Below are 21,562 nucleotides of genomic sequence, written 5' to 3'. Positions count from 1 at the left end.
ACTTGCATAGAAACCAATAGGGAAGGAGACAGTTGCGTCGCGGGCTCTGGGCAACGAAAAAGTTGCCCAGAGTTGCGTCGCTACGTGCGCGCACTTTCATACTCTAGCTCCTAGACTTCATCAAGAGACAAATAAATCGCCGAGCAACTAAGTTGCCCGTGCGCGCATACAACCAAAAGTTGGTAGATCTACCAGTGGTAGGGACCACTGGTAGATCTACCAACTTTTGGTTCTAAGTTCTAATATCTATATAAGTATCTAATTCTACCATAAATTCTATTATCATTTTTGGCATGACGTGACATCATTGACGTCTACTGATTTTCTAAAATTTGGTGTGGCAAGTGGCAACACTGCCTGAACCGCTGGTCCGCTGCAATCAAATTTTGACGGAACGGATTACGGAATTTTTATTCGGATTTTGGACGTCAAGCCGAATGCGAAACGCATGTTCATATTTTAATTTGAAGAAATAGAATAGGAAGAAATTGATAAATTTGATACCTCAAGATTATTATTTTGCGTGGTAATAAATACTTTTATACGCAGACTATAACGTAAGTACCGTAGTATAAATTTTGATATAATTTTTTATAAAAAAGCAGCTGTAGTGGAATCTGGAACGGCAAGATGGCGTCAACGTCCAACATTTCTTTAAATAAAAAGATACTAGAGCAATATAAATTTGTTACAGATGTCTCGCTATCGGGAATGGGACCTATCATGCAAAGTTTACGTCGGAAACCTGGGAACAAATGCATCCAAATACGAAATCGAGAAGGTGTTCGCAAAATATGGTAGCATAAGGAACGTGTGGGTGGCTAGAAACCCACCGGGCTTCGCCTTCGTCGAATTTGAAGATCCTCGCGATGCGGAGGACGCAGTTAGAGGATTAGATGGAACGTGAGTATCTGGAAATTTATTCAACTAGCGCGTTATCATGCGATCAATAAATGCGCCATCAGCCATTTTGGTCGCCATTTTGGATTCAACTTTCTATTCCTGTTCAGTGTTCACAAATTCCTAATTCAATTTTGTGAACTGTATACGTATAAATGGAGATTTAAAGATGGCATTGAAACATGCCATTAATAGGCAGAGTAGGGGAAAAATATTTTTTTCACATCACAGGTTATCAGTAATTACCTATCACTTATCACTCTTATCAGGACCAACATGTTCAGTTGACTGTTGAATGTTACTTTACTTGAGTCCATATTCAAATGCAAAATAAAATAATAAGAGATATTTTTGATAGAGTAGGTACATACATTAAGAGTCTGGGTGGCATTGCAATTCTCATACAAACGTTATACCAAGATCATTTCCCATACGATAATATTTACCATATTTGAGTTATTATTGTGATGGCGCCTAGACTCTTAGGCTGCGTTTCCACCAGAGTTGAGTGGAGGAGCTGTGTTGCGAGGAATGTGTTTTTGAGAACCAAGCATCGCTGCGCTGAGTGATGTCATGGCAAAGTGATGTCAATGATGCAATTCTATTGGTTTTCAAAAACACATTCCTCGCAACACAGCTCCGCTCAGCTCTGGTGGAAAGGCAGCCTAAAAGTCAGTGGCACGCTCCTTAGATCCGTTCTGCCTATATGCAAAACGCTTGAGTCATAAGTGTGCAAGAGCATGGTACCTCCAAGATGAGACTGATATGTATACACTTCTTTATAAGAGTATCCTTGTCTCATAATGGGGAACAAACAATCTACTACACTGGGTTACCGACATACTGTACTATCAGAGAAGTTGATTCCTAGGCAGATGGCGTAATTACGTAGTTTGGTTGTGTTATGTCAAGCCCAGCCAACGGGGCTAAAATGGTCGCATTTAGCAATTCCTCTCGATCAATTCAGCAAATAAATTGTCAAAACTGTCAAACTGACAAATGTCAAGTAAGTACGAATTACTACAGATTGACAAGGCTTTTTAGTTTTTATGAACGTCAGCGGGGGTGCTGCACGTAAAGGAGAATTGTCAAAAATGACGTTTTTTGTGTAATGGTAGCGTTAGTTCCTTTTTCGCCACGTTCATATAAATTTTTGTCAATCTGTAGACATGAATTTCAAGCAGAGTGACCATTTTGCAATTTTAAGAAAATAAATCATATTATGAATTATGATTCTACAAAGCAACCATTTTAGCCCCGCAGTTAACATTGAATTGATATGATCCGACTAAAATATGATGTTGGTCTGACAACTGCCTAGTAATCAATTTTCTTAATGGTATATAAACTTTAAAAAACATTACTGTAATTGAAAATTTCACTTTTAGCCGTTGCTGTGGTACCAGAATCAGGGTGGAAATGTCAAATGGCAGAACAAGGAGAGATCGCAGGTATTTAAACTTTGAGATTAATTGTGCTGAAGAACTCTATTCAATTCTTCTTTTATTGATATCATCACATTTTTGCCTGTGAAAGAAAGTACAGTGTAACCATCCTGCTAATAGCCTGCTGTTTGACTATCTTTTTCTATGAACATGACATATTGATGTGTAAAAAGTGAAGATAACTGAGCAATGTTAACCAAATATTTCTGTACTTTAGATATTCTCTTGTATCTCGTTCACCGGTGAGCGTATGGGACTTGATGAATTAACCTATCAACTCCCAAGTGGCACCCGGGTGCCGCATAACAATTGAAAATCTATTGTGTCTTTGATTCCCACGATTGAGTTTTAACAATATTCATAGAAAAAAATAGAATGGAACTAAAAATGTGCTGATATCAAATGAGTATTTAAGTAAGAACTATAAAAAGTATGTCTTTCCCTACTCAGATTACTTAGATATCTATATTATTGTAATATGGTAAAATAAGTAACAAAATATATTATGATTTTGAAAACTAATTTCTGTTACCATGTTTGATATGATATTTAATGTATTCTGAGGGCTATAGTTGCATTTATTTTGTTCTTTTTAACTGTTAATAGAACAATCCCCCTTATTATTTGTCTAAACCTCAAGTTGAAATTTTTATTACGTTCTAAATTTACTTTGTAGTTTTTATTATATTAGTATCTAGAGGTTAAAGTTTTTGAAGGCCCACTGTTTTTCTTTTTTTATCCTTATAATTATTTATTCATTTAAGAGTAAGATTGTTCAGGAGAAACTAAATGTGGTGGGTGTTGGAACGTTTGCAGGTCCATTTTATCAACAAACCACCAACACACCAACGATCTCACCACATCTCTTCACCACAACTACGGCTTCTTTCTCAATTTGACATCCGCGAACGCCGCTCGCCACTACACCCCGCTCGACTTCTGCGATCGGCTCTCCAAATTTCTACGCGCAGCTGACGTCTACACCAACTGCGTCCGACTCCTCCTAACCTCCGTCACCTAGTCCCCCATCCAAAGCTAAACCCGGACCCGGTTAAATAAGTGAGCCAACTAGCATAGGAACTTAAGAAAATCCTGAACACCATAGCAAATTCCTGATGCAACTCCGACTGCACACACTCGTCGTCACCGAGGCACCGAAATAGAAATTCGACTTAAGGATCTCGACTACTAGCGTGTTTGCAATTTTCCTCCAACTCCCGGTTAATGTCACCATTGGAAGATCACGTTGAAACTCGCTCCGCCTCAGTAACCAAACTCCCTTCGGCCTCACAGCAGCCCTCAACCGACGGCCTACAGGCTCACCAAGTCTCGGTACTTTTTGAATCCTATACTTAGCACTGCCTTACCTTGATTAATTTTTATGTATTTAGCACTAGAGTAATGGCGCTGATTTCGGTACCTAAGAAGTAGAAACAAATACAATCTGAACTAGTAAAAGTTAAAATAAAGAATAGTTAGTAATGCGCCCTATACGAGTATAATTATTGTTGTGAGCGCTGCGGCATAATACGAATAACTTGTATTCCATAAGAAAAGTCGAAGCGAAAGGAAGAGTCCACAAGTTCAAAGCGACTGCGTAATAATACTAACACTGTAACTCTTCAGAACGCGCAGTCGAAGCCCGCGGCGCCGCTCGTACTCGCGCGGGCGGTCGCTGTCGCCTCGCCGGTCGCCGTCGGTGCGTCGCCGCTCGCCGTCAGTCCGCCGCTCGCGGTCGCGCGACCGCCGCAGCCGTTCTGATAGCAAGAGCAGGTACATAAGTCCAGCGAAAAGCCCGTACCGCCGGTCCAAGTCGGGGACGCCCAAACGCTCGCGGTCCAGATCAAACAGCAGAAACAGGTGAGTTGTGTTCTTTATTTCATTTTCATTTTGCAACCGAGTTCTATCCACATATGGAATTGGCTCGCCGCAACTCGTCAAAGGTACATTTGTTGTGTGTACTGTAGAAAGTGTTTTGTGTTCAATTTTGTATCAATGAAATGATAAATGTTCCTAATTTTCAGGTACTAGATGAAAATGAACTTAAATATACCGAAAAAGATGAACTCCTAAGGGTGACTTGTGTACTTGTGCGAGTGAATGTATAGATATAGGTAAAACTACTTGTGTACAATTTCTAGTATGTAAATTGAATAATAGGTTATTCATTTTATTTTTTATTGAATAAATATTTTGATCAATTTTGCAGCTAACAACATTTTGAATAATGTGTTGCAAAACTGTATAGAACAATTAAATATTATCTCGTCTGATATAAATTATATTGCATAACTAAGACTTAAGACATTTTTGTAGTAGAATAATACTTTTAAGATATAATTAAATACACTTACTTTAATTATAACATCTTTTATTTCATATAATAAAACAATAATATGTACATACTTATAATATTTTAGTTAATAAATAGACTTATACTAAGTAGGTACAAATAAAAAAATAATTGTCATTCAAAATCTATCACAATTTTGGAAAGCTATTGAATTTCAGTCAATAATCTCTATAGTTTGTGCGTTTTAAGATGATATGGGTGACACTTCATATATTCTTTGCTACGGGTTTTTTTTACAAGAAAACAAAAAAATCAAAATGTAATAAATTATATTCCATCTACAAAAACAAATGTTTCCTATAATTGTAAATAAAAAAAAATGAAAAGAATGCTAACTTATTAATATAAAATTATAAATTTTAACTGTGAAAATTATTGTTACGAAAATATTTGAAAAATGTCAGATGCATGAAATGGAACTTATGCCAATAGAGATTGACACTGTTGAATCGATAAAAAGGGCGGCCATTTTAAATCGCCGGCGCCACTCTGAAACGTCAGTCAGCAATTCCTTTACGAAGTGATTCGATATTTTTAAATTATCGATTAATTTTCTAAGACTGGATTGCGCCAACTAACTTTAACTTTAACCTTAACTATAACCGGAAAAATTGACAGATGTATGAGAATATGGGGTGTTTGGACGCCATATTTAACTTTAACTTTACCCACGCCTCTGGTGCAACCCAGTCGGTAACTTCCCTACTATTGCCAATTATAATGTGTCACCCATATCATCTTAAAACGCACAAACTATAGTTAGTAAAAAACCCTATGACCCTAACTAACCTTTTTAAAACTAACAGGTTTCTGCTTCCTTGCAGAAAAAAAGTCAAAATAGAAATATGTACCAACTACAACAAATACAGTGCCAACAACGTGAAGCATTGTTAAATTATTTTTGAAAAATATGGAAGATATCAGTAAAGATACAAACTTTCTTATTGTAAGTATAAAAGTAACAGTCATGGAAGTCTCCTTCGCAGCGAGTTCATGGACGGACTGCGCACAGAAAACCTGTGACAATATATTAAGTACAATCACTAACCAGATATCCCTAGTGAGATTTAACATTATATTCTTAAGTTCTGGAACAATGCTCACAAACAGCGGCAAAGGCAGAGCATGAGTGAAAAACAGCATCTAAAAAAAAGGAAATTTATTATGAAAAAATTAAAAACTGAAATTATTACAAGTAATTAAAATTTTTACTACATACTAGCTTGTAGAGAAAACTAGAAATCATGAAAAGACCATAAGGCTGCGTTTCCACCAGAGATGTGTTGCCAGAAATGTGTTTTTAAGATCCAATAGAATCGCTGCACTGAGGTCACATAATATATTGGTTCTCAAAAACACATTCCTCAACACATCTCTGGTGGAAACGCAGCCTTAAACTTTCAATGTACAGTCTCTACCATAACAGAACACAAAGCTAGATCAGTAGCAGACAAAATATTATTTGAAACACTACACCCAAATGAAACGAAGTTATTTCTTGTGTTCACTTGTGTTGTGGTATACATATACACTCAAAAAAAATATCTATTGACGCCTAGGGATACTAACAACGCGTCGCTGTTTATTTTAAAAAAACGCCATCTAGTTGACACACAGGAGTACTTACTATTAATGCCCTCTGCCCCTAACATGCATGATGCAGGTACTAATAAAAAATGTCGAGGTCAAATCAATAACAAATATCGTTCTGTCTAGCATAAATAGATTTACAGGGCCCCCGCTACCATATGTGCAATGTGTGCAATGCACACGGGCGCCATCCTCTAGGAGCGCTAAATCGCCATCTTTAGGGGCGCCAAAACCAAGGACCCAAAAAAACTTGCCTAAAGGGGCGTCAAAATCTTTTTTTACACACAGGCAGGCGCCAGTAGCCCTTACGGGGGCCCTGTAGATTTACGCCGAAAACGCGCGATAAGGAACTTCGTTCCAATAACCTACCTCTTGTGTGTGTCTTCCAAACTTCGCAAATAGAATTTCTTGCTGGAGCCCTGTCAGTGCACCCACAAAAAGCATTACTAACAGTAGTGCCACACCAAGACACCATTCCCAATAAATATCAGTTTGCTTCTCAACTATGCTTGCTCCACCGTATGTTGCTAAAACAACACCTACTGTTGTCACTATGGACCCTATTATTGCATTAATTCGAGGGGCTTTTCTCTTAACACACCAAGAAACTAACATACTGGCCGGCGAGGATGCAGATCTGAAATCAGGTAAAACAGGGCAAGTATTTATGGTGCATTTCTTCTGAACATAATATGACTTTTGTAAACTCAGCAAATATAATGTGTGGTGGCTGAGCTTATATAATTACTAAATTAATATTGTGTTTGTACAGTGTAGAAATAAATAAGTTACTGTGCAGGTTGAGTGCAGTGCAAATCTCATAAGTCTCTTCATTGCTAAATGATTTATGCATAAACAACACTTTGTACATTTGGGGCTTTCAGAGCTGCCTAGTAATTGATGAATCCAGAAGTTGAGATTGTTTCATTTAGTTTTATACAATACAAGCTTTTGCCCGCGGCTTCGCTCGCGTTAAGAAGTATTATTATATACAAACTTTCATCCCCTATTTTAACCCCTTGGGGTTGGAATTTCTTAAAATCCTTTCTTAGCGGATGCCTACGTCATAACATCTACCTGCATGCCAAATTTCAGCCGAATCCGTCTAGTGGTTTTTTTTTTATGAAATAAGGGGGCAAATGAGCAAACGGGTCACCTGATGGAAAGCAACTTCCGTCGCCCATGGACACTCGCAGCATCAGAAGAGCTGCAGGTGCATTGCCGGCCTTTTAAGAGGGAATAGGGTAATAGGGGAGTTTAGGGAATAGGGGAGGGTAGGGAAGGGAATAGGGTAGGGGATTGGGCCTCCGGTAAACTCACTCACTCGGCGTAACACAGCGCAAGCGCTGTTTCACGCCGGTTTTCTGTGAGAATGTGGTATTTCTCCGGTCGAGCCGGCCCGTTCGTCCTGAAGCATGGCTCTCCCACGTATAATAATGGTTTGGGCTGTGCGTTGATAGATCACTATGTCAATCAGTAAGTCACCTTTGAGTTTTATATATATAGATGGAAGGGGAAACACTTAAGAAACATGCTATTTATGAAATTAGAAATTAATATATAAACTTGGAAAGCTAAAAAATTTACACCACTACCTTCTAACTTTGAGTATGCAGGAACAAAATTTATAATAAGACAGCCAATACACAATGACCAAACATACCTTATAATCATATGAAGCGTCGAGGGCACATGCAAAACATAAGCATAATTATTGGCCACACTTGTAACAAAAAATAATAACACAAGCACAAAATATTGCAAGGCAGGTACTTTCGGTTTTAACTACAAGAAAAAAAGGTTATTAATTTAAATAACTCAAATTCAACAAACATAGCAAACTGGGATTATAATTGTTTATATTATACTTACGATCTGATATTTGAGTGTTATTAGGCCTTGAAGAGCGACAAACAGGAACTGTAGGAATGTTATAAAATTGGCACTATATGGTGCTTTAGCCATTAACATTTCCATTATAAAGGAATTTATACAGCAGCCCACAAAAACCTTTGTAACTATTTCAAGTGTACCCATTTTTATTATCTAGGTACTTAGATAAACTTTCATCGCTAAAATTTTAATACACTTAACTACTAAAAATATAAATATCACTTTCTTACTGTAATAAATAATTTTAAAATTGAGAACAATTAAAATTTATTTTTATATATTTATTACTCAGTTTTCTAGTGGTTTTCTAGTACAAAACATAGTTTCAGACATTCTCTTTGGTACAAAATGTAAACACTAAACCACAGATTACTAGTTCCTTTAAGCACTAAACATTCAACACGTAGTCGTCTTCTTCTTATTCTTGTTTAAGTTTACATTATCACAATATTTTGCCAATTTTTTATGCGGGCTCTACACTCGCGGCGCGAATTGCGGACGCGATTCACGGATGCTACGCGCCGAGAACAGGACGCGAACAAATACGGCCCTCTGCACTCGCAATCTTCGCAATCATTTACGTTCACGCGTTTGAGTAAAATGGACGTTGAAGTCACTGTTGAGTGTTGCTGCTGCTCTGATATTGTGTGCGACAGCGAATAAAAGCGAGTGTGGATGATGTTCGCGTTCGCGTTTCACGAGCCCTTTGTCTCGGGCCAAAAAACCGGCACCGGACGGGGAAAGCCGCGAACGCGAAGCCGAGAAACCTTCTACACTCGTGGTTCGCGGGCTTTCACGCCGCGAGTGTGGAGCCCGCTTTACAAACAAAATAATGGAAAAGCTTAAAAAAGAATTACAGCTCTACGGTGGCTCTACCAGGCTCTACGTTAAATGTATAAACTCAAAACTCAAAACTCAAAAATTTTTATTCAGAATAAATTTTTTCAAATATTCTCTGAACGTCGGGGCTACACAGATGCCTACCACCGGTTCGGGAACTAACCCGGCGAGAAGAACCGGCGTAAGAAACTCGCACGGGGCCATCTTTTTCTAAAAAGATGGAAAATTACAAAAAATATATTATTATAAAATAACAGTGTCATTATGACTAAATAAAATACAACGAATGTACAATTATTATACATATTATAATGAAACAGCTCTGCAGGGGGCGACCTTATTCCCATGGTGTACTATCATTCATGAAATCAGTAACTTTATAGTACGCTTTGGTACACAAACGTTCTTTAACAACTTTTTTAAATCTATTAATTGAGAGATTTTGAACGCTTTCTGGGATCTTATTATAAAGGCGTATACATTGACCTTTAAAAGAATTTTTGACTTTAGTAAGTCTAGTCACCGGAATTTCAAGCTTATGTTTATTACGAGTATTTCTCCCATGGGTATCACATTTTTTCGTGAATTGATATATATTCTTTTTAACATATAATACATTTGATAGGACATATTGAGAAGCAACAGTTAAGATTCCAGTTTCCTTAAATTTTTCTCTAAGTGAAGTATTACGGGCCAACTTGTAGATTGCCCGCACAGCTCGCTTCTGCAGCACAAAAATTGTATTTATATCTGCAGCATTGCCCCACAGCAAAATGCCGTAGGACATAATACTATGAAAGTAACTAAAATACACTAGACGTGCTGTTGTTTCATCTGAAAATTGTCTAATCTTACTTACTGCATATGCTGCTGAACTGAGTCTGTCGGCCAACCCAGCAATATGAGGGCCCCACTGAAGCTTGGAGTCTAGTGTAATACCTAAAAATACAGCTGTATCCACTAGCTCCATAACATCACCATTTAAAAGCACATTGGTTTCCGTTTGCCTTACATTGGGCAATTTGAATTTAATACATTTTGTTTTTTTACTATTAAGTAAAAGATTATTAACACTAAACCAATGCACAATCTTTGAGAGAGCATTATTTACTTCGTCATAACACGCATTAAGCCGTTTGATATTGAATGTAAGAGATGTATCATCAGCAAATAATACTATCCCATGTTTATCTTTAATTAAGAATGGCAGGTCATTTATATAAATAAGAAACAGGAAGGGTCCTAATATAGACCCCTGTGGGACCCCCATTTCAATTTTTGCACCAGCAGATTTTTTACCATTTATCTCAACCCTCTGAGTTCTATTTGACAAGTACGATTTTAGGAGGGCGAGTGCTGTGCCTTTTATGCCATAGTGACAGAGTTTCCTGACCAATGTTTTGTGTTGCACGCAATCAAAGGCCTTTGAGAGATCGCAAAAAACTCCTAGAGCATCCTGCGACGTCTCCCAGGCATTAAAAATACTACTGATCAATTCAACGCCTGCGTCTGTAGTAGATCGTCCCTTTGTAAATCCAAATTGTTTATTATGTAAAATATTATTTATATTAAAGTGCGTTAGTAATTGATTCAGTATTATCTTTTCATAAATTTTACTCAATGTCGGTAAAATAGATATAGGTCGGAAATTAGACGGGTCCAACTTACTACCAGATTTAAAAAGAGGTAAAACTTTACTGTGTTTCATTAAATCAGGAAATACGCCACTTTTTATACAATCATTAAATATAGTCGCTAAGTAGGGCGCGATAACATCGATTATAGATTTAATAACTTTCATTGATAGGCCCCACAAATCAGTAGTGTTCTTAATATTTAGTAAATTGAAAGTTTTTAAAATGTCTTCAGGACCTACTTCTTTAAATCTAAAGTCGATATCACATTCATTTACATTTTCTTTAAGTAACAATATAGCATCATCAGGAGAGTCCTTTAGGTTACTTGTAATTGAAACTGGAATGTCAGCGAAAAATTTCTCAAAAGCAGTCGCAACATCATTGTCGGAAGTTATATTTTTGTTATCTATATTTAATTTAAAATCTGAGTTGTGACTGGCGACTCTTCCAGTTTCACTTGCTATTATTTGCCACGTTGTCTTTACTTTATTTTTTGAATTCTTAATTTTATTTCTAATGTGAATAGATTTGGCAGCCCTGCAGACTTGTTTAAATATTTTTGAATATAATCTTACATAGTTTATAAAGTGTTCACTTTGATTTATAGTCCTTTCATTATAAAGGTCATACAGTTTTAATCTGCTTTTCATAATACCTGGTGTAGCCCATTCACTAAATTTACTCTTATTGTTTTTTCCAACTGTCTTAGAGGTGAAGGTAGTATCAAAATGGTTTTTAATTAATTTGAAAAGATTACCAAATGTCATATCTGGACTACTATGATATTCTAAATTTCCAATCTTAGATATAATTTCACCCCTAAACTTCTCAATACGTTTATCATTAATTGGAATACAAGTACTTTTGTTTTTACATACTTTTTTGAAATTCTTGTTCATGGGGAAAATAGCTCGTTGTCCACAGTGATCAGAGCTTAGTATGTTTAAGACTTCTTTCTTTAAGGAGTCTATATTGGTAAAAATATTATCAATGCATGTAGCAGAGTTGCCACTGATCCTTGTGGGTTCATAAAACAAATTTGTCAAATTATATGATCTTAACAAAGAAGTGAATCTAACAGTGGTTGAATTATTGTCTAAAATATTTATATTAAAATCACCACAAAGTAAAATGTGTTTGTTAGATGCACTTATTTTTGTTAATAAAATCTCCATGTCCTTTTCAAATATATCATATAATCCTAGTGGAGGCCTGTATACACATATAATAATAAAGTTTCCCACCTCTACGCAGGCTATTTCAGTTGTTCGTTCTGTAGAGAGGCTCACTAAGTCCTTACGTTCTTTATAGTCTGTCAAAAAGTAACGAAATTAAAAAGTGGCAACATCGTAGTGTCATCCCCAAGTCATCCCTTTCAATTTGAAAGTTTCAAATCTTGTTTCAAATCAATGGTTGTTTATGGCAAAGTACACCCCAGTGTCAATGTGTCAAATCAAAAAAAAAAATTAAAAAAGGGATGACTATCGATATTGCCACTTTTTAATTTCTTCACTTTCTTGACAGACTATATAATCGGCCGTATTACATTACGTCTGGTTGTCTGTCTGTCTTTCATTAAGTATATCAACTGCAAATTGCAATCTATACTAATATTATAAATGCGAAAGTATCTCTGTCTGTCTGTCTCGCTTTCACGCCAAAACTACCTAACTGATTGTAATAAAATTTTGTACACAGATAGTCCAAAGCCTGAGAAAGGACATAGGCTACTTTTTTACTGGAAAAAAGGGTTGTAAGTGGGTGAAAATGCGTAAATTTGTTCAAATTAAGTTAGTTCCAAAAATTCATAATAGATGGCGCCGTGCGTCTGCTACATCGCGCTGACGCTTGCTCAAAAGTCTTTCTATAAAAGGTTCTTCTTACACTCAAGTTTAGATTTTTTTTCGATTGTCATTTCTCTTCTAAGTTATTAAATAACTCAGTACTTTATCTATGCAGTGACGTAACCTTAAACTTATCAATGATAAATAGTTTATGGGTAAAGACTAAAGTTGTGTAATTGGGGAGCTAAATAAGCTTTAAAATTTGGCATAAAATATTATGTGCACACTGCACAGCTGTTTTGATTTAAGGGGTACCAGGGTTTTTTTATAAAAGCTTTTGACACCAATTTTGTTGACATCGCGTGCTATAAACTGAAGGCCACGTGGACGAAGTCGCTGGCAACAGCTAGTATGAAAATAAATCAAAAACCTCTTAATTTCATAAAAATAAACCTTATTGCTGCTGCGGAACCCTTCATGTGCGAATCCAACTTGGCCGGTTTTTACTTTAACGCGGCGTCACCCTGTTCTTAACATTCATGGCAAGCCTACTTCCTACCAATATTCAACAGATGGCGTTAACTTAAAAATGTGCCATAATGTGCGGATTTTTATGTTCGTTTTGTAATTAATATTTGATAGGTATAAGGGGGGTATTACATTATCATTTATATATGATCATTTCTATGATCATATATAGGATCCAATATATATGATCATTTGATCATATGTGCATATTACATTATCATATTTCATTGATCCTATTTTACGTCATATGTGGTTTCAATAGCCAATGGAGAGCGCTAACGCTGACAGGTATTGACGTCAGGGTTACTAGATCTCAGAGAATTCGATTTGTCAAAAGACATCGTCATTTTTAATATGGCTTGTTTTTTGTTATTTCAGCAAGATTATCCAAGTATATAATTAGAAAAATAATTACATTACATTATTTGAAACATTTTAACGAACAAGAAATTAAAAACTCTTTTTTATATTAAATAACTGGCAACACCTATTTCTATGACCGTATTCGATCCAATCTCTCAGCAAATGTCAAAAATCTATGATCAAGGAAGAAATGAATCATATTGAGAGATAAGGAACTAAGGCTGTTTTCATACAAAAACGTAAACGAGAAAAGGAACTAACGCTGTTTTCATACAAAAACGTCATTTTGACAGTTCTCCAATTTACCAATATTTATTTAAAGCCTTGGACAGCTTGGTGCACTATATATGTTTCAAATTGTAATTTTCCATCTTTTTAGTAAAAGATGCAATGATATTCTATGTTACTAACGTAACTAGATTGGAAGTTTACGGTAGCAACGCGTTGCCACTTCGAAGATGCCTGCAGGCATATCTCACATACATAATGATGTAACGAATATATGACTTGACATATTTTGTCTTTTGAACAAAAAAGTGGTTACGCATTTCTGAGAATCTTTTGTAAGACATTGCTACTCTAGTATTTTAGAAACTCATTGAAAAGATGGCCCCGTGCGAGTTTCTTACGCCGGTTCTTCTCGCCGGGTTAGTTCCCGAACCGGTGGTAGGCACCTTAGTATTGACGTTCGGAAAAGTTTTTGTAAAAAAATTACTCTGAATAAAAATATTTTGATTTGATTTGATATGTCTATATTACATTATCCAATATCATTGACTCAATGATCTCGGATCCATCAATATATATGATAATCTAATATCCCCTTAAGGTCACAGTATAGCAATATGACATAAATATATTGCTATACTGTGATAAGGTAGTACTTATGTAGAAAGTAGAAACAGCTGTTTGTTTTTTTAAATTACCCACATGACAATTAAAATTAAAATAAGTACCTACATATAATAATAATTCTATTATATTAACATGCTTAGAATTACTAATGACGCAAAGTAATTATACTTACTTGAATTAATTAAATAATAAATAAACAAGGGTCATTCAGGGGCGGAGTTACTGCAAGGCCAGGGTGCTCAAAATAGGAGCCCCACAAGTGTAAATCGTTAGTATTTTTTCCGTAAAGTAAGATGGAAAATTAAGAATTAAAAATAATGTATCAAGTGGTCCTTAATGCCAAAAATTCTCACAATTCAAAATTTTGTTTTATATTATCTTGGGCGAGCGAGAGTTAAAAGTTTATTCATGCATTATAATTGATTAGGACTGTGGTCTGTGAGAAGATACACTATGTTGAAAGAGCAAAATCTATATTCGCTCTTTCGGTAGGTACCTAATTATAGGTTACAATCATTAGTAATTAAGGTAAGCACAGCGGGTTCCATAATACCTACACCATAGTTCTCGCAATCTGTTACTAGGGGATAATGTAGAAATATTATATACGCCGTATAATATACTACATACTACATAGCGGCGCTACTAATGTTTGCCCCACCGCGCGAGGTCCGCCGTCCGCTCTGTCGCGTCCTATAGAACAGACGTGTTGCGTGTTCGCGCCAAATATGTTTCAATATGAGTTGAACTATCGTAGGTGGAGTGAAACGATAAACGAATAAAAAAAACTATTTAATTTTAACTGAAGATTAAAATTTTACAGTTTTTTGTGTAGTGTAAAAAAGTGTGCTGTGGGTGTATTACTTTTACATAGTTTTTATTAATAAACTACACCATGCAAACGTTTCTAAATTTTATTTCAACGTTGAGAGTGTATGAATTAGGATTTCAAGAAAAATGTTGACAGGGTTTCTAGTATTTTCGCTTGCAGTCTCCTATACATTCCATATAGGTAAGTGAGAAACATTTATTCATACCGTCTTGTAAAGTTATTCGCAAAGGTTTGCAAATACCTGTTTTGAATACATAAAATCACTAACTTATAGGTTCGAAATTTTCTGTTTATGGGATATAATGGGGTCTTGGCCTTATTTGGCCCTTAAAAAAGCATGTCGAGCACAATGTGGTTTTTATAACTATTTTGGCATAAATCAAGTTATTTTAAATCAAATGCAGCTCAGGTAAAATAAGTAAAAAATCTTGATTTGATTAGTGTCTGCTAATTTGAGCAGAGTCCGAAAAGGGCAGTTTGCAGGCACGGATTTAACACAAGCGTGCGGGTCCCAGGGCAACGATTCTGAATTGCATGATCATAATTCATAATATTATTTATATTTATTTATGGATAGTATTTAAACTTTAATCTTCGAGTTTTAACTAATTTATTTTAGTAAATACTTTGCTAGTACAGACAGAGCACAGTATGCAAAACGTATTAGACAGTAGTCAGTACCGCCAACTAGGATAATATTGCCACTTGACCATAATTTTTAGTGTCAATATTTTTTCCTACAGAATTTTCTTGTAAGATGTCACGCTGAATAATTTTTTGATCTAAACCACGAGGCGAGTCAAATAATATTAATTAAAGGCCAAAAGTATAGAATTTACTAGCTTCTCGTGGTAAGACCCATAGTTTTGCTCTAAAATAAACAAAACATTATATTTTAATTAAAAGCTACAGTAACATTAACATCAAATCATAATATAGTCTAGGACGTAATAAACAAACTACCTAACATTCTTGATTCTGTAGTACCCTCTGGTGGTAAACTTTTTGTATGGATTCCCAATATACGAACGGAATATTACTGTTCTCTCAATACTGTCGTGGACCTTGGCTGATTATCACGTGGCTCTCCCACTCACCCACAAAGTGATTTAATTGTAAATGTCAACGAGTGACGACGGTTTTTAACTTCTTATAGACATAATACAGTGGAACCGTCGCCTACAACAACATTTAAAATCATAATCAGACCAGTTTGAAACTACGTCACTAGATTGCCATTGGCCAATTGCTCCAAACTTTTGTGGATACCACTTTTGGTGTCGATTTCATCAACACGTAATTTATATTTATCAAAATATCATGCCTTTAATAAAACCTTTTGCTTATAGTATAATCCTACCTAACCAACCTAAAAATAAACTTAACTACCAGCTTATAGTTATAAATTATAATACTGTTTATTATATAATCTAGCTCGCTACCAAGACTAAACAGTAAGCATTTCATTAGCCCTATTCACTAAGTCATCGAGATAAAACTTCTTGCAAGAACCACAACTCACAAGTCAGGTATCTAAGGTAAAAACAGTATAGTAGGTTTAGTCTATATCCATAGGTACTAATATAAATGCAAAAGTGTGTCAGATGTCTGTCTGTCTATGTCTGTTACCTCTTATCGCCCAAACCACTGAACCGATTTTGCTGAAAGTTATGAAGATACTTTGAATCCCGGGGAAGAACATAGGATACTTTTTATCCCATAAAAAATGAATTTTGGAGCGACGAAGTCGCGGGAGTCATCTAGTGTTATTTATAAAGCAAAGTATCTTAAAACCAATGAATTTATGTTGGATAAGGCCCCATTGTGAATTGGTTGTAATAATAGGTGATTGGATAATACTCTTGAATAGTAACGATCTATAATTCTTAGGTAGGTACTGGTACATCTGCAAATTATGTACTTACGTTCGTTACGTGATATTAAATAGCTATTAACTGGTTGTAACAATTACATTATTAGTAGCCATTGTTTTTGTCACGAGTAAGCGTAGTTCCTGGTACGATAATATGTTTTTAAAACACCATTTTTTTAATCCTATGAGCTCACGTACAGAGATTGCCCAGAAAGTAACCTTAATGGTTGTTTGTCAGACATTTTGTTGTTTTTCACATTTATGAAAGAGAAGAATTAAACCAGTAGCAGTGAGTAGAGGGCAGGTGAGTTAAGAGTTCTAAAGTTAGAGAATAATATGAACATCATTCGAAACAATCGTTACAGCGGAACTTCAGTTTGGTACACGAAATGTTGCACTCTGTGTTATTTAATAACAAAAATAATAAACAAACACATAAATAAACCTTCCTTGATATTACCTCTACAAAAAACTTTGAACGTTTGCCAAAAGTGAAACTATGGTGAACTTTTAAATTATCATACAATAAGTCTCTTTTTATAGCGAATTTATTTTCTCTGACTTTATGCCAATGAACTGCTGCATCTACAGTGGAAGCAGCAGTAGAAGCGGTAGAAGTTATAATAGATAAGAAGCTATATTGCAAATATTTGGTGACGCCTGACCTGACATACAAAAAACTTTCTAATGCGATAAAAATTGTCTTAACTTTGGACCTACTTATCCTACTCCTACTTTTACTTTCCGATTCTGAAATCGCTTTTTAGGGTTCCGTAGTCAACAAGGAACCCTTTAAATAGTTTCGGTCTCTCCGTCCGTCTGTCTGTCTGTCCACTGTTTTGCCCGGAGACTATAGGACCTACACAGCTGTAATTTGGCATGAATGCACATATTAATGATGCCGACAAAATGGTATAATATGAAATCTTTTTTTTTATGGTACACATCAAGCGGGGATGTGATGACAAGTCCACCCCATCGTCTGGGGAGTCGTTTGATAGGTTTTTTAAAAATAAAATTTAAAAGGAAAACTATCATGGCTAAGAAGACTTCATAAGTTATTGAGTAATATTGTCGATCAACTAATAAAAATGTATTCGGCGAAGTATAAAGGAACATTTCGTTCAAATTCCTTTGAAAGTAACTGAGATGATGTTGCCAGTAGTGAAAACACGTTATAAATGTACATTCATTGACTATACAAAAAAAAAAAACTAGTGGTAAGTACTACGGAACCCTATATTGCGCGTGGCCCGACACGCACTTGGCCGGTTTTCTTTTACATTTAAGGTCACATCACATGCGAAAAACTGCGACTCCTCTTACGTTATAATATATTATTATATGTTATAATAATTTTGGCCTCTGGAAAATATTTTGGCCTTTGAAGAGTTGACTCTAATAAGTCATGGAAGAATTGATATGGCAATCATTGTTTCATTGCGGAAAGATTCTAGTGCATCTCTGCTCGAGGTGCGATCAATAATGATGTAGGTCGTTCGTATCGGCATTGAATTGCTCGCTGTAAACACCGGCCTAGCACTCTTCAATTGACCCCATCTTCAATTAATTGGGTGTTAAGGTCAGAATCGAAAACAACGAAATGCCGTCATCGTTTCTTATGTCTTCCATTGTGTCACACAGAATCTTCAGGAACATTAAGCCGAGCTGATTAAAATTCAACATTATAAGAATAGTTATTAATTTGAACGTACCATGATTATACATTAATGTAACTAAAATTAGACTGTAATTAAGTTCATTATTTTATGACTTCAGGTGTCTTATGTATAAATAAACCATGCTAATAAATAATAATATATTATGTAAAAGTAAAAACTCTCTATTATAATTTGTAAAAATTCCCCTACCTATTACCAAAATATTTATTCGTATTTTTCTATTTCTATTTTGTGTCGATCCTTGGTCACCCGCGCAAGTTCAACGTTCGTTTTATTGCATACGTTAAATCTCTTGTATTTATTTCTATAAAATAAACGCTTTAAGATATAGCTCTAACCTAGTTAAACGCTATTTTAAAATTTAAATATTGCTTTTGGTAGCACATGTAAAATATTTTTTGTCAATAATTTGATTCTTGTTTCTGCATTTAATTCAGATTTTTCTTTATTTAAGAATAATACAATTTCGTCCATGATACAATGAAGAAAGATATATATGTATGAGTCTGCACTAAAAAGATATTATCATAATGTTCACGTCGATCATACTATATTATAACTTGATATTTTAAGACTTGTTTTTAAATTATGCAAATTAAAGATTTTATGCTAACAAAAAATGTGGTTGCATAAAAATTGTTATGAGCAAAACAACATAATATAGTTGTTATTTCAGGATATTCTTGTTAAAATTTATGTTTCTTAGTTGTTTTTTACGAGAACATTTTATGATTTCATTCTCTTTACAGTTGCATCACTAAAAAATAATATTTTATTTAAAAAAGCTAGAAAACTAAGTAATCTGTTGCTTCCTAAACTACGGGCCTTGCAGGGTCTCATGGGCCTTTTAATAATAAACTAGCTACGCCACTTGTCGAATGTTAATGATTGGAAATAAGGTTAAATTTTTTTTAATGTACCTTTTTTTGTACATCGCATTTATTTTTATCTTTGAACTACGCGTTTACTAGGTCGCAAAAATAATTTTTCCTCAAGCAACGTAATTTTGCCAATCTTTTGCGGAGCCCTAGAGAAACTCCCGCGCTTATGGCACTTATGGCAATTTACGTCAAACCGGAAGCTATTTCCTTGTCCCACATTTTCTTTCATAGGAAATATAATTTGTACGAACGCGGCCATTCTCATGTGAAGTCACATTTACCAGTCTGTACGGTTAGTACCGTTTGGTGACACACTTGGTGACGGATGCACTTATTGAAAATCATACCATTTAAGCACATATAGGTAGAAAAGTCTACTTTTATGGACCGGCAGACAGTATACAAAAAGCACAGAATTAATAAGCAGCCTTAATGATGTACATGATTCTGTTCTGTTTACCTGGAATCTAGATTTTATGAGAAGTAGGTCTGCTGCGTGGCCTAAGTACGTATCTACCTATTGTTTATCAAAGCTCAAAAAACTTGAGAGAAACTGTATTGACAGGTATCTCATGGTTATGAGCTAACTTCCAACTTTTGAGAATAGTTCTTGTTGGAACTCTGCTGTTACCAGCGCGGAAGCTGCAGGTTAGCTTGTGCGCTTCTTTTCACTTCTGTGGTCTTTCCTGGATTCTAATGCGTCTATATTCTATACTTTTTAAGAATCATCGCCAATACAGGTAGTCATTTCAATGTCGTCAGGTAATAATCACGCGGTACATCTCTCATCGCCGTACACAAAAACTGTTTATTTTCGTTGAAGTCGTCATAGGTCAACATTGACGTACTTTTCATTCAAAAACGTTGATAATCTTTGGGCTAACTAAAATCTTGTGGGCTTAATTGAAAGATTTTTTAATATTGATTAAGAAAGGATTGGATCATAATGGCGCTGAGGTCTTTAAAGAAAGGAGGTCTCTGAGGTCTCCTTACTCAAGAAAGTAATGATGCACATCTTCTGTTATGGGCATCGATTATTTTAATATTAATTAAGTATCTTATATCTGTGTAAAAAGCAACACGTATTATGTAGGTTTTAGCCACAAAAAGCCTATCATTTTAAAGGGTAAACTCCCAATTAAAGGTCTCCCTTATTAAATTCTCTGGGAATCAACCATGGCCAATGTTGGATATTTGTATGACTTCTAACTGTTTTGCCACGTTTTTCGTTGCGTTGTTCCCTATAACTCTAAATATAGATTCATGGACGTAGTTCACGCGAAAAACATTCGGGATATTTAAAACGTGTTGCTATTTTGACATAGGTCAAAATAACGATTAACAACTCGTAGTAAAGTTTTGTCTATAGAATACGTCAGCCTGTCTAGAGTAAATTATAAGCCGAATTAATTTTAGGGGGTGCTACAAAAGCCAAAAAGGAGTAATGTCTTTGCTCATATTATTTAGATATGGGCCCCCCGAGGCCAGTTACGCGGTACGCCACTGAGCATTTTTGAACGAATTTAATCTAAAGTTAAACATTTAACATAATAGACAAATAGCGTAATTGATACATAGCAAATATTCTATTCTATTCTAGGTATCAACTGAACAGCCTAATGTATACTGCTGTAAATAATAATTGTATCATTTTAAATGACTCACATAAGCAATGTCAGGTTGTAGACATTAATAATTTAGATTTTAAGTTATCCACCATGACAAGAGATAAGTACTTCTTATCTAATTTTTATAAAAGACGAATAGCCAGGTTGCTATTTAACTTTTTAGATTTTAAACAAGCCAAGTGTTTGGCTTCAGAGACTACTGCTTCTATTGAGCAGAATTATACTAGTCATAATATTAACGAATTGGAATATGTTCCAAATATTTATTTAAATTAGATAATAAGACAATGGAGGACATCTCTTGCGGAAATAAATTTAGTATTGAAAATCCTACCAATAATTTGTTAGACTCAAATATATTAAGTAAGAATAAATGTAATTTGATTAATCTGGTGCATCAAAATTTACAAGGTATGGTAGGTAAAGAACTTGAAATTGAGTTATTTTTAAAGGAATTTAACATTGATATTATTTGTAT

General features: G+C 35.2%; 3 protein-coding genes and 1 non-coding gene across 7 annotated transcripts in view; 3 read left to right on the top strand and 1 right to left on the bottom strand.

The window, feature by feature from the left end:
- Positions 1-387: 387 nt before the first annotated feature.
- On the top strand, positions 388-4,705 carry LOC121729967 (RNA-binding protein 1). Of its 3 annotated transcripts, none has more exons than XM_042118732.1 (5): positions 389-557; positions 695-903; positions 2,289-2,351; positions 3,972-4,205; positions 4,370-4,705. In XM_042118732.1, the coding sequence occupies exons 2-5, from the start codon at positions 695-697 to the stop codon at positions 4,374-4,376; spliced, it is 513 nt and encodes a 170-aa protein (XP_041974666.1). In that variant the 5' UTR covers positions 389-557; the 3' UTR covers positions 4,377-4,705. The 3 variants fall into 3 exon arrangements, with proteins under 3 accessions (XP_041974667.1, XP_041974666.1, XP_041974668.1); XM_042118734.1 differs by having other exon boundaries at positions 391-557; positions 2,289-2,353; positions 3,974-4,118; XM_042118733.1 differs by lacking the exons at positions 3,972-4,205; positions 4,370-4,705 and adding an exon at positions 3,162-3,955 and having other exon boundaries at positions 388-557.
- On the top strand, positions 1,578-1,714 carry LOC121730017. Its single transcript, XR_006036055.1, has one exon. It is a non-coding gene; the product is annotated as a small nucleolar RNA SNORA53 (small nucleolar RNA).
- Positions 4,706-5,414: 709 nt separating the features above from the next.
- On the bottom strand, positions 5,415-8,374 carry LOC121729966 (UDP-xylose and UDP-N-acetylglucosamine transporter-like). The gene is made up of 4 exons (XM_042118731.1): positions 8,161-8,374; positions 7,952-8,073; positions 6,658-6,925; positions 5,415-5,841 (listed from the first exon to the last, which is right to left on the bottom strand). Exons 1-4 carry the CDS (start codon positions 8,323-8,325, stop codon positions 5,479-5,481), a joined length of 918 nt encoding a protein of 305 aa, XP_041974665.1. The 5' UTR covers positions 8,326-8,374; the 3' UTR covers positions 5,415-5,478.
- A 6,478-nt stretch (positions 8,375-14,852) lies between these two features.
- The window catches only part of LOC121729962, a 58,300-nt gene continuing 51,590 nt past the window's right edge, over positions 14,853-21,562 (top strand). For both annotated transcript variants that reach the window (XM_042118725.1, XM_042118724.1), the window contains exon 1: positions 14,853-15,200. In XM_042118725.1, coding sequence (XP_041974659.1) covers positions 15,146-15,200 — 55 coding nt within the window. In that variant the 5' untranslated portion in view covers positions 14,853-15,145. The remainder of the gene's footprint in view (positions 15,201-21,562) is intronic.

Source organism: Aricia agestis, chromosome 8, assembly GCF_905147365.1.
Source record: "Aricia agestis chromosome 8, ilAriAges1.1, whole genome shotgun sequence".
In the NCBI taxonomy this organism is placed as follows: domain Eukaryota; kingdom Metazoa; phylum Arthropoda; class Insecta; order Lepidoptera; family Lycaenidae; genus Aricia; species Aricia agestis.
This window is presented reverse-complemented; position numbering and strand designations above follow the sequence as displayed.

Bases quoted from the DNA above. Each gene is read 5' to 3' on its own strand.
- LOC121729966 (XM_042118731.1), bottom strand. From the start codon at position 8,325: ATGGGTACACTTGAAATAGTTACAAAGGTTTTTGTGGGCTGCTGTATA. The intron at 8,074-8,160 runs GTAAGTATAATA...TTTTTCTTGTAG, and splicing joins TAACACTCAAATATCAGATC to TTAAAACCGAAAGTACCTGC. The intron at 6,926-7,951 runs GTATGTTTGGTC...ACCTGATTTCAG, and splicing joins ACGCTTCATATGATTATAAG to ATCTGCATCCTCGCCGGCCA.
- LOC121729967 (XM_042118732.1), top strand. From the start codon at position 695: ATGTCTCGCTATCGGGAATGGGACCTATCATGCAAAGTTTACGTCGGA. The intron at 904-2,288 runs GTGAGTATCTGG...TTTCACTTTTAG, and splicing joins GTTAGAGGATTAGATGGAAC to CCGTTGCTGTGGTACCAGAA. The intron at 2,352-3,971 runs GTATTTAAACTT...GTAACTCTTCAG, and splicing joins AGAACAAGGAGAGATCGCAG to AACGCGCAGTCGAAGCCCGC.